This window comes from Pungitius pungitius, chromosome 10, assembly GCF_949316345.1.
Source record: "Pungitius pungitius chromosome 10, fPunPun2.1, whole genome shotgun sequence".
Taxonomy (NCBI): Eukaryota; Metazoa; Chordata; class Actinopteri; order Perciformes; family Gasterosteidae; genus Pungitius; species Pungitius pungitius.
Genome location: NC_084909.1, coordinates 2,795,871 through 2,808,057, shown reverse-complemented (window position 1 = coordinate 2,808,057; position 12,187 = coordinate 2,795,871). Strand labels below are relative to the sequence as shown.

The window sequence follows — 12,187 nt, the reverse complement described above, 5'->3', positions numbered from 1 at the left end:
TTCTCCTGATATACGATGTTCCTGAGGTAAAGTGACAGTAAATGATCCATATCAGGTGCTCATTGGTTCTTTTTATGGACATGGATAAGGTTAAGGCCTGTACATTTAAATAACACATTAAGATAACATCAAATACATGCTCAATAAAGAAGGCTGTTTTAGCCTTCAAGTTGTGCAAAAAGCTTCTATTGCAGTCTTTAAATTAAATTAAGTCTTTAATGTCTGTCACATTTATAGACTTATAGATTTTGACTTTATTTGATTGTTCCAAATAAAAAAAGGAAAAAAAACTCCCTTTGTCTGCAGCATCTAGAAAAGCAAAAGCTTATTGAAAAGCTCAAAATGAGCAAATAAATAAGGGCAGAATTGCTTATTTTGGAAATGAATAGAATTGGAATAGGACTATTTTGATTAAATAATTTGTTAGCAACTCAACTTTTACAATTCAACAAATAGTAATACTATTAATACTAGTGAAGAAAACCCGGGATGAACAGAACTAACAGACATGAAATAGAAGATGCCCAGCATCCAGATCATTTAAATCTTGATATTTGACGTCATTAATGAATCTTGAAAAGATCTCACTGCAAGACGTCGGTCAACGAGACGTTCTGCTGCAACAGGCTGAGCTGTGGCTGAAAGGAGGATGACGATGTCACAGTGTGCTGATGCGGAGCCATGTCGTGGCCTCCCAGATACAGAAATGAGGAGGAGGAGGTGGGGATGAAGGGCAGAGGGTCTGAGAGGAAGCTGTCGGACGGAGGCGGAGCTGAGCCGATTCTCTGCTGGCTCCCGGAGGCTGAAACACAAGCAGGAAGTCTCCGTCACCCCAAACAATCCTTTCATATCCAACTTTGATTCGCTTCTACTCTTCATATTTGTAAATTGAACCAAACCTGATGTCCACAAGTCTCTCATTTTTATGTGAACATCACTATCTCAAAATCTGAGACGGTAATATCCATAAAGCGCAAACCTGTCAACAACACGTACGAGTAACATCTGTATCTGAATGCTTCGTTCCAGTTATAATCATATTAAACTGTAGTTTCAGACATTTTTATATTATTCTAAAAATAGTGAAAAAACTTTCCTCTACATTTGTCTCCTGTGAGCACAAATTGTCCCTTACTTTTTAAAGCCATATGACTGAAGAGACATTAAGCCGTCGACAAACAGGGACTCAACATTCAGAGAAAGCGTTCTAAAAAAGCGGAAGGATGATGGCGTCCTCTTACCACAGGCCCCTCTGAGCTGCTGATGTTGGCTGCCGTTAGCAAAACCTGCGGCGCCACCTAGAGACTGAGAGCAGAGAAGACAGGACTCGATTAAGAGGGACGACAAGGTTCACATCAGACGAAACAAAGAAACGGGACACTTCTGTGCGTCTTCAGCTTCAGTCAGAACTCACGTGGTCCTGGAGTTTCCTCTTCGCCCTCCACCTGGCCACCCGCAGTCTGGTCTTCTCGCGACGCTCTCGCACCTTATAAACATTTTTTTTAAAAATGTAGGTGGCTGTAAGACGACACTTTAAATAAAACTCTACGTATTTAAATGTTTAAAGATTGTAGTACATTACGTATATACGTCACAGACTGTTATTAGAACCCTTTTCTCTTGGTTTATTTTGGCCCCTCATTGAATCCTACGAAACTGATTTTCAATTTGTTTTCCAGAAAAGCATCGATCGGTGACCCTTGTTGAGCCACTATAATGCAATTGGCCTGTAGATATTAGATGAGCTAACGCACCATGTTGATACCAGCTCTGTTAGTGTGAACTCAACAAGGAAACCGGAAGCTGGTCCACTTTATTTATTTTATTCGTCTTCAATCTTCTGTCCTATAGAACCAATATTCATCATTCTGTTTCCCTTGTGCACAACCAACCAACCAAACTAAAAGGCATGTAAATCCATTCAGAAACCATTTCAGCCGTCTAACTGGACCCAATCGAGCTTTACCAGGTCGGCCAGCAGCGGCTGAGGCAGCGTCTTCTCCAGCTCCCTGCGTCGGTTGATGCTTCGCCGGCGGAGCTCATTGCGGCGCAGTTTGTACTCTTCATAAAGACTGAGGTCTTTAGGCCAGGGCCGCGGCGCCTGGCGAGGCAGGACGCCGCACGGCGGAGCCGCCATCGGCTGCAGGGAGGCCACAGGCCGAGGCACCAGATCTGAGAGCGCGCACACACACACACACACACACGGAGGGGCTTCGCTAATCAATGCGATCGATGCAGCGGCTCGAGCGCCATGAGCTCTCACTCACACACGGATCTACTCACGGGGGTTGGGTCCGGCCGGGCCGAAGGCGGCGGCGTCACTTCTCTGGCTCACTGGAGGTCCTAAACACTGCGTCACTGGCCGCTGAGGCTGGAGGAGCAAACGAGGGAATCCACAGATTGCTCCCAACACTTTGTGGTATTCAGCTGGGAGGCGGTAACTTGTTTCACTTGGTTTGATTCTCTCTTATTAACAACTCGTTCCACCAGGAGGCAGCAAAGCTTTAACTTTAACTTTAGATATTCCTTCTTTTGATCATTGAATGCTGGTGGAAACTAGTTCCTGGAGAAGGACGCTGACCCTTCAGCTGTAGCCTCACCTCGAACACTGGACAAGGACCCTGCTGCATCTGGCAGTCCAGCAGAACGCCGGCCGTCACTTCCTGCTCCTCCTTTGGCTCCTCCTTGATACAGATCACCTCCTCTTCCTCCGGGGCCTCCTGCTTCACCTGCATTGCAACAGGGACTTTAGGACTGTGATGTGTCAGACCGTCACTGGTTCACAAATGTCCTCTAGTATTTGGGCAGTCTGTATTTATATTTATTCCAGAAATGACTTAAAATCTTAATCAAAGAGCTGAATTGTTGCCATTTAGTTTTCTGTGGATTCATTCAAGTGGTTTTTCAGGGAATCAAAAACAAAACCAATAATATTTCAAAGCAGTCTGTTGTCACCTGTGGAGCAGAGGAGGGCAGAGTGGAGCTATCGGCCTGGGCGGAGCCATCGTGGGACGGCGAGCCGTCGGCCGACCGCTGCTCCGGATCCAGTGAGACGGGAGGGGCCGCCGCGGCGTCCCTGCCTGGGGCGGGTGGCGCGAGATGAAAGGTCCACTTGCCGTCGCCCTCCTGATCGATGCTCCGAGCCGCGTCTCGCTCCGCGGGACAGAACAAAGCTGTGTGTGTATAAATATAAATATATTTCAAAACAAGTAAAAGGGTTTCCTGTCTTCTTGTTTCCTGTCTGGTTACAGTATGGTCAATACAGAATTCTAGCATCCAGAATCAATGGGAGTTCAAAATAATGCAGAAATCGTATAACTGATGAACAGATAATATTTTTCATGATTACATTCTTTAAATGTGTTGTTTTTATGTGTTATGGGTTTGACTGGACTAATCAAAGAGAGATTGTTTAGGGTTTACCTCATTAGGCTTAACCTCTTTTACCCATTAAATTCAATTTATATTACTTGTTAGCCAACATGAACGTTGATAGCAACCTGCGACGGGCTTATGTATGTAAAGAGTGAGAAGGCCAAGCAGGAGTCTTTACCTTGACCGGTTGAAGTGCTGGTCTGAGTGAAGCATGACTGGGAGGCCTCGGTGGAGGAAACACCTTCCGCATCTCTCTGTGCTTGGAGAAAGGTGGACGGGTGGATGCGGACCGAGGCGGAGGCGGAGGCCCTCTGCTGCAGCTCCTCCTCCACTCCTTGCCTGTAGTACTTCAGCTTCAGCTCGGTGTAGCGCAGCTTGGCTCGAATGTTGTCGTTCTCCTTCTCCTTCTGGACCTTCTCCCTTTGCAACGTCGCAACGTCCCTCTTCATCAGCGCCACCTGGGATTTCAGCTCCTCGAACTTGACTCCGACCACTTTGAGCATCTCGGCCAGCACGGTCTCCACCGCCCCGTTGACCGCGCGCTCCACCACGACACCCATCTGGCCCCGAATCAGCGTCACGGCAATGCTCACATCCATTTTGAGCTGGGAGTTCTGCTTCAAAGTTTTGCCTGCACGCACAGCAACAACAAAGGTTGGAAGTGCAATATAATTCTTATCATTGAGCTTTACTTATTCCCCGATAAGACAGAATTGACTACACATTTCTCCAACAGGGAGCAGATTCAAACAACAGCAAAAAATAATTAGCGAGGTAAAGGATCTGGTGGAGTAATTTCTACTTGAGCAGAGAAGAAAGTCGCTGGTCGGAATCCAAGGTTCTCTGTGCTTTTTCTTTTTTACATTAATCTTAACGCATCAATCTATCGGTGTGCCCCCCTTTCTATGTAATCGAAACCACTGTGCAGTGCAACCTAACGGCTACTACCATTATGACATAAAGGTTTCTTCAGGTTTATATTTGTGGACGTTCAATGGCATAGAATAACCTATTGATTTCATCACATATCAGTCTGCTCCAGTTAGTGACATCATCAGCCAAATCATATTTTGTGACATGCCAGAGACAAGGATGACCAGCGGAGTGTTTCAGGACAAACTTGGTGATGCAATGCAACGTCATATGCAAGCAGGTCTGTAAAACGACAGCTGGGTGATGAACGCTGGTGACGTCACCGACTAGAAGTTCAGAGTTAGCTTTATTGACTGTTTTTTCCTTTACTGTCCACATACTGTAGGTACAAGTTCTGCATACAGGCGAGGGCGTAAACATGTAGCAGCTATACAACATAGATATATATTATATATATACAATTGTATATATTTATAAGAACATTACTTATATTATATAACTTGTGTGGTTAATTATTCTTAGGGGTTTATCCCTTTAATAACATTAGGAAGCTTTACAGTAATCTCACAGATACAACTCTTGCGTCTACATTCCGGGTACATTTTATCTTTGGCATGAAAGATGAAACATGTTACATGTTACTTACCACTTGTTCGGGGTTACAGTTTGGACCAGACTGCTAGCTTAGCCACGCGACGGACGTCCCGTTAGCTGAGGCTAGCTTACGTTAGCTGACTTTAGCTAACTGCTAAACACAGACCTTGTAACACCTGCTAGCTACAGCTGTACGCCGTCCGGTGGTTTCCTTTTCACCACATACTCTGCGGCGCATTTCTGGAGGACAGTTTAGTTCGACGTAAACTTGAGGATACGAGCAAACATCTGTACTGTTTTGCCATCACAGCGGTTTCATTTCCGGGATGAGGAAAGTGCTTCCGGGTTGCATTAGGTCATTTTAATTTTATATTATAAAAATCGGAATTTGCAAAGAAACGATGTTACTGTAGTAAAGAAAAGTAATATTGGCGTGAAAGTCTAGTGACATAAAGAAATACTTAAAAACTTGCTTACTTGAGTAAATGTACTTTGTCCTTTCCACCACCAGTTTTGTTATTATTATTATTAACAACCAGCCATCCTCGTACAATAAAAGGGAAAGATATAAATGTGTTTTACACGTGCCATGTATAATTAAGGTGGCAGTCTGTTGTTGTTTATTTGTTTTCCATCCCACCGGGGTTTGTTTAATTACTGTTTCAGGAAAACGACAACCACATGGCGACCACTTTTATTAAATGCAACTGCCGATCCAAAAATCTCACATGTGATCATCTACTCTGACCAACACATAGCACGCCGTTTACACAGTAATTAGCCAGTAATTTTCTTTTAAGCTGTTTTATTATGTAGTTATTCAAATGTACATTTCATTTATAATGAACCTGATGCGTATGTGTATATGCAATCATAAATCACTGTACACGAAGAATGAAAAGAACTTTGAGTGAGAATTCTGCTTAATGCACTTAAATGAGTTGTGTGTCATCACTGAAGCTTGGTGCCATGATTTGTCTTTCATTGGTTTACAGCACATCATTATTTAACTTAATCTCCTCTACAGGATGGGGTGTAGATGTGAGCCTTTTCTCCCATTTGAGAGAAAATAAAAACAGAAAACCCTGTTCTAAAATGGAGGTTAAAGGTCACAGGCGAGGGTCTTGGCTTTTAGTCGCCTTTAGACCCAGTAGCTGTCACAAAGGGAAATAGGAGAAGATCCACGGTCTGGAGATACACTGTGTTTTCTCAAGACGCCCGGCCTCTAACACAAGACCCCTCTTAAAGGCAGACGGCTGCTGCAGCAGCGCTGTCTGTCTGCACACAGTCACACACACATGTATGTATGTATGTATGTATGTATGTATGTATGTATGTATGTATGTATGTATGTATGTATGTATGTATGTATGTATGTATGTATGTATGTATGTATGTATGTATGTATGTATGTATGTATGTATGTATGTATGTATGTATGTATGTATGTATGTATTTATGTACCTGGAAAGAAGCTCCACCTGTGGCCCGGCCTCCTCTCTCCTCTTACGCTCCTCCTGTCTGTTCCTCCTCTTTTCCTCTTCCTGCTCCTTCCTGCAGAGGTACTCCATCCGCTCGCCCTCATCCATCTCCTGGAGCTTCTTTTTGTCCTCCTCCTGCCTCCTCTCCTCTTCCGGGCGCTGGCATTCAGCTGGAGGGGATGAAATGTCAACCATGATAATGAATTACGGTCAACTGTGAAGCAAATACATGTGCAACTGGCCCTTTAATGAGTCCTGCTCGCATAAGCATTTTACTATTTTACTATTTTTTGGCACAAAAAGTGTTTTCAACCAAATTGATGAATACCAACATGCATAAAATACTGGTAGACTTAGCAAAACAAATACCATAAGCATTCATTTGATGAAGCTCAGAGATAGAAAGCTACACCTGTTTTTACTTGAATATGTACACACACAAACAAACCTTTAAGAGTTAGACGTTTATAATCTTTTTATATAACTTTTGTTTTTATAAATTATGAATATGCAACAATTCAGTAAAAGTCCTGTACTGATACTGACATCATTCACAACCTGCTAGTCTGAATCTAAACAGACTCAGCCCTCTACATTCATTTGATGTCTTTAATAGACTTTGTGATGAATAGTGGATCGTGGTCTGCATTAAACTCTCTGACTTCCTCGTTCTCTTCCCGCTGCTTTCTCTTCTTCATCCTTTTCCTTTTTCTCTTCCTCTCACCTTCACTCCTCTGTTCTTCATCCTCCTTCATCTTCTGGAGACGCTCCATCTGACGCCTCATCTCCTCCTGCCTTCTCCTCTCTCCTTCTCTCTGCGCCTGCTCCTCCTCCTCCTCGCACTTCCACCTCTCCTCCTCCTCCTCCGCCAGCTTCATCAGCCTGTGGATTTGTATTGAATCTTCATGAAGTTGCTGTTAAACCTTTATGGAATTAATCTTTTTTATTGTGGAAGAAAAAAGTAGGACCTGAAATCCTCAGCCCTGCTCCTCCTCTCCTCCTCCTCGCTCTTAACCTTTTCCTCGGCCTCCTTCCTCTCCTGCTGCTTCCTCTGCTCTTCCTCCCGCTCCCTCCTCTTCCTCACCACCTCCTGCCTCTTTCTCTGTGTTCTGTGGGCCAGACGCTGAGCTGCAGCCTCCTCTTCCTCCTGCCGAGTCCTCCTGGCGACCTCCGACCTCCTTGAGCTCGTCTCGGATTGGGCGGTGGAAAGATGCTCCGTGTCCTCCTCCTGTGCATCTGTTGTTGCATCGTGGTTGGGACTCGGTGTTGCCGAGGGCCTTTTCTCGATCGTCACGTGAGACCCTGGGTGCATATCCTGGCTGATTTGCACCTCCTCTTCCTTTAGAGGGTCCTCTGGGAAAAGAGAGGGAAAGACATGCAGAACATTAAACACTTCTAAATAGATACACAGATGAATACATTTTCAACTCACAAATGTACTCTCAATGCCGCCAATCTCACTGTATGTATTGACTTCTATTGACATGCTGGGTCTTCTTTTTGAAACAAACGATGGATGTGCTTTTGTATTTGGACGAACACTGATCTCCTGGGTGAAAGTCCTGTGTTTGTTTGACTTTTCTTCAAACAAATGTCCTATGTCGATGTGTCATGTTTCATTCTAATGTCTTACCAGCCACTGACTCCTTGTGTTTCAGGCCTCCTCTCCTCCTTCTCCTCCCCTCTTCCCCTCGCTCGTCCCTCTCCTCAATTGTCTTCTCTTCTCCTTTTCCCCCTTCCTTGTCTCTCCTCTTCTGTTTCTGAAGGACAGGAAAGTGACTGTAAAGCTGAATGGCTTCTCACGTCAAGCATTGCTTTGCATAAATACAGATGTTTCTACCTGGTGTGTCCTTCGCACACCTGACACATTCTTTGAAAGGAATGTTGGCTCCTCCCTCCCTTCCTGCTGCGTCCCAATGAAGTTTTCAGCGTCCTTTCCATTTATTTCTGCACCATGTGTCTTTTTCTCGGTCACTGTTGCGTGATCAACAAACCAAAGGTTTGGTTAAATTTGTTTGAATTTTCAAAATTCAAACTATGAAGAAACTGAGATTTACGTGTGTCCTTATAGCTGCTTGGTGAACATGCATTCAAGGACTTGTGTGTGTGTGTGTGTGTTCACAGACCTGTATGTGTGTGTTCGGGCTGCAGCACAATGACCAATGGTGACTTCTCTCCTTCAGTAGACCAAACCCACAGATCTGAGAGACCAAAATGGAGAGTTATTGATAACTACTCCGAACTAATGCTTCATCGAGACCCAAGTTCCGACCTTATTGTTCCTCCTGAAGATGGAATTTTTGAGGGCACGTTGAGGGTACCTGGCTCCTTTGCGTCCCCCTCTGTGGGAGGGGGGTCCTGGCCGTGGCCGAGCAGCGAGAGCTGTATGATCTCCCCGTCAGGACCCAAGAGGGAGGCCTCGTTCTGTAGATCTGACACAGCACGACTCAAAAGGGAGGTATGCACAGTGACATTATGAAAACACCTTTATAGAAAAGATGTTGTACTACAAACTGCTCAGTTTAGTTTAATACAAATGTTATAATATAAGATTATAAGAGACGGGACCATTTAAAAGGCAAAGAATGTGTTGGTTCTTGCATTAGGGCCCATGTGTTTACCGCAGACAGATGGGAAGCAGAACTCATTGAGAACATTGCGTTGTGTAGTTTCCATACCTCTGAGCTCCAGAGGCAGAACGCCCCTGACCGCGCCTCCGTTAGCGCGGCTGGGCTCACGGGGATCCTGGAGGTTCTGTTTGCCCGGGCCTCTCCGCCCCGCAACCCGACCCGACTCTCCCACTGGAGGAGGCTCTGAAGGAGGAGACAGTGGGATGGACGTGATCAAATATCTGTTGGGATGTGACGCTGTGGACTTTGTGCTGTTGGATCCCCGATATGAAGAAGTAACAAAAGGTGCAACAATGTAAGAAAATACTTGGTCAAAATATGAACAGCCCAAATCTCCCTGATGTAGAAGAGTGCTTTTGTTACTGAGGAGAAACAGAGGCGGCTGATGGAGCGTGTTCAGATTTCCTTTGGAGTGGACCTCGTCAGCCGTGGATTGGGCTTCCTGCCGGGCCCCCCGGCCGCTGTGACCCTCCACCCCGGGAGGGAAGCGCCGTGCTTGTTGTACGTCACCGCAGGCGCCCTCCCATTTCGGCTGAGACGCACAACAGATGCATATGTGCTATTTGGGAGTTTTTGCTTTAACGAAATGTATCTTCACGTAGCACCTCTTACCCCGTGTGTCCTCTCCGGAGAGGGTCCGCTGCAGTTTGAGTGCCTCGCTGCCAGCGGAGGAAGGAGGCCTCGTTGTAGAGAAAGCAAACAGTGCGTCATGTTTATCCACATAAACTGTAGGGGGCGAGTTGTAAAGGTGCACATGTAGATACCTTGACTTGCATTGATTCATTCTCGGCTTTTGGCCATTTCTTTTTTGTTTTTGGAGACGGTCCACACAAACACACCTCTCCTTGCGTGTCCGTTCCCATTCATCCATCCTTCATCGATGCCTTCGTCACACGCTAGGTAGCATTGAACAGGTTTGGGGGGTTCACTTGGTGCACAGCGAAATGGACAGACTTAAATGAACACTATTGGAGTTCATTTGAACACTTTTAAAGTGTCCCATGGGGTCCACACTCCACAGAGTCAATGTAACACTTTTTAAAATGTTGCCATTTAAACACTGTTAAAGAGTTAATTTAACTCTTATAGAGTTGAAATTTAACAATACTCAAGCGTTCAACACACTCAACATCAGTGGGTAGTGAGTTAAATTGACTCTGTGAGAGTCATTTTGAACTCTAAGCTGCTGTTTATTTTGTCAAACAATTTAACTTGGAATTAGTGTCAAAATACATCTGCTCACTGTGTGGCATTTTTCCACGTGGTTTATTTTCTTTCATCACGAAACAGGAATGTTTTACTAAAGCTGCGACTTTGGTAGATGGATTTTTTGAAATATATTTAGTTTATTTTTTTAATATGAAATGGCTTCTGTTTAGCTTGCTCACAACAAAACTGCACCTTGAATAACGCCTTACATCGTTTTGCATTAACCCGCTGTCTTTTACCTTCAGGGAGATTCTCCGTCCGTGCAGAGCGTCTCTCCGCGGGAAGCCGCTGGAGGGTCAAATGTGCCGGGAACCCTGGACTGGACTGCTCTCGAGTCGTGGCCGATGCAGGACTGGGACGACGGAGGTCCGGAGCAAGGGGGGGGCCAAGAGGAGGAAAGACGTGTGGGCCCGGTCTGGAGGTGGTGAACTGGAGGAGAGACTTCCATGAGTACACACGCTTGGCCAGAAGAAGGCAAAGAACACAATCAGACAGATGCAGGAAAATTGGACTGCTCTGAAGGAGAAATGAATCAATCAAATGGTCAACATAAAAATCACCCGAGTGTTGCTGTGGCTCAAAATGGCAGCCGATAGCTCCGTGGCGCCACTCAGCGGCCCTTCCACTTTTTGAGTGTGGCGGCGGACGACCCTCCGCTTCCTGTCTCTGGTCTCTGAGGGACAACTGCTCTCCAAAGAAGCCGAGTTCTGGAGACGGACAAAGGTCAACCTGGAAACTGAACTGAACTGTTGTTTACGAAGCTTAAAATGACGGCTCTTGTGGTTTCCGTCGTGGTTAATTGTGTGGAACCAACCAAACGGTGTACTCGCATGGACACACACACACACAGGTACCTGGGAGTAGAGCAGAAGCTGCCCCCTTCGGGTGCTGTAGGTCTTTGGAAGGGCCGACTCGGCCTCCGTCAGCAGACGCCCGCTGTTGGATAGACGCAGCAGGGAGTCCTGGGACTTCCAGGTGTGGAAATCCTGTTGGTTGAACGGTCGATTTTATGGATGACGACTGGATTGATGTATCGGTAAACAGATCCATTGGTTAAGGATAAAATGCAAATACAAATCGGACCCAATTGCAGCCGGGGTTATTTCATCGAGGCTGTATTCCAGCGTTAGAACTGATCTTTGTGTCACCTGCGGTGTGAAGCAGACGTCCACCCGTCCCCCGCGTCTCCCCTCGCTTCCTTTCGACGCCACAAATCGGCCACACCCCCGACTCAGCCGGGACAGGTGCAAATCCTTCATGGCGTCTTGTGGTCCTAAAGGAAGGCCTTGTCGCGGAGGACCGGGCTTAAATAGGTCATTTCAAAGATTTCGACTCAAGAAAGATGAAGACGACGGTTCTCCGCCTGAATGGCAATTACTTAATTTGTCAAAACTTTCTTAATTCGGACTGGACTGGTCCCACGAGGGTATGAAAGGTCATGGCTGACTGAATGAAGAAGCAGCATGTTGAACATGAGTTAATAGAAATTGTCCCTCTTGACGATTCATCGTACATAGATGACAAACATCAGAATAAACTCAATTTCCTCAATCACAAACATGAGAAGGTAGCAGCGAGCAGGTCAGGGATCAGAGCCCTGAAAAACGAAAGAAAGATTCACGTTGAGTGGAAGCGGAAGGAAGAGGATGAGGAAGGTGGATTCACCTTTAGTGTGTCGGTATATTTGATCACACCCGTTGTCACATTTTCCTCCATTTGGATAATGTTTAACGACCTTTAAAGAGACAAAAGATTGGACGTACCTGTTGCCCCCCTTTCAAAGACTGCCTTGTGCGTGCGTATGTGTGTGTGCGTGTGTGTGTTAAATCCCAGTTGCTAGGTTAAGTCAGTTAGCCTTGTGTGTCAGTTGCCCCGGCCGCAGCAACATTCATTGGAAGACACAACACACACACGCAAAGAATATGAGACTTTTAAGTGTTGCCTGCAGCCCGGGTTACACGGCGTTCTAACCCTTGTAATGTGAGAACACCTCATTCAAACTGGAGCATTTTTGATTCTTCATGA

General features: G+C 45.6%; 2 protein-coding genes across 2 annotated transcripts; both read right to left on the bottom strand.

The window, feature by feature from the left end:
* Nucleotides 1–51: 51 nt before the first annotated feature.
* On the bottom strand, nt 52–5,160 carry si:ch211-67e16.4 (uncharacterized). The gene is made up of 9 exons (XM_037488130.2): nt 4,895–5,160; nt 3,554–4,006; nt 2,956–3,173; nt 2,601–2,729; nt 2,284–2,371; nt 1,967–2,172; nt 1,415–1,486; nt 1,242–1,305; nt 52–802 (listed from the first exon to the last, which is right to left on the bottom strand). The coding sequence occupies exons 2-9, from the start codon at nt 3,972–3,974 to the stop codon at nt 585–587; spliced, it is 1,416 nt and encodes a 471-aa protein (XP_037344027.2). The 5' UTR covers nt 3,975–4,006; nt 4,895–5,160; the 3' UTR covers nt 52–584.
* Nucleotides 5,161–5,988: 828 nt separating this feature from the next.
* On the bottom strand, nt 5,989–11,433 carry LOC119228873 (uncharacterized protein KIAA2012 homolog). The gene is made up of 13 exons (XM_062564877.1): nt 11,311–11,433; nt 11,017–11,148; nt 10,723–10,869; nt 10,402–10,591; nt 9,002–9,136; nt 8,645–8,755; nt 8,450–8,524; nt 8,164–8,297; nt 7,953–8,083; nt 7,292–7,681; nt 7,048–7,205; nt 6,307–6,493; nt 5,989–6,120 (listed from the first exon to the last, which is right to left on the bottom strand). Exons 1-13 carry the CDS (start codon nt 11,419–11,421, stop codon nt 6,000–6,002), a joined length of 2,022 nt encoding a protein of 673 aa, XP_062420861.1. The 5' UTR covers nt 11,422–11,433; the 3' UTR covers nt 5,989–5,999.
* Between the last annotated feature and the right edge of the window lie 754 nt (nt 11,434–12,187).

Excerpts from the sequence above, each read along its gene's own strand:
- si:ch211-67e16.4 (XM_037488130.2), bottom strand. The coding sequence starts at position 3,974 with ATGGATGTGAGCATTGCCGTGACGCTGATTCGGGGCCAGATGGGTGTC. Across the intron at positions 1,487-1,966 it reads AGCCGCTGCTGGCCGACCTG|GTGCGAGAGCGTCGCGAGAA; the intron begins GTAAAGCTCGAT and ends AATGTTTATAAG. Across the intron at positions 1,306-1,414 it reads AGAGGAAACTCCAGGACCAC|TCTCTAGGTGGCGCCGCAGG; the intron begins GTGAGTTCTGAC and ends CTCTGCTCTCAG.
- LOC119228873 (XM_062564877.1), bottom strand. The coding sequence starts at position 11,421 with ATGAAGGATTTGCACCTGTCCCGGCTGAGTCGGGGGTGTGGCCGATTT. Across the intron at positions 10,870-11,016 it reads AGCTTCTGCTCTACTCCCAG|AACTCGGCTTCTTTGGAGAG; the intron begins GTACCTGTGTGT and ends GTCCGTCTCCAG. Across the intron at positions 8,756-9,001 it reads TCTGCCTCTGGAGCTCAGAG|ATCTACAGAACGAGGCCTCC; the intron begins GTATGGAAACTA and ends GTGCTGTGTCAG.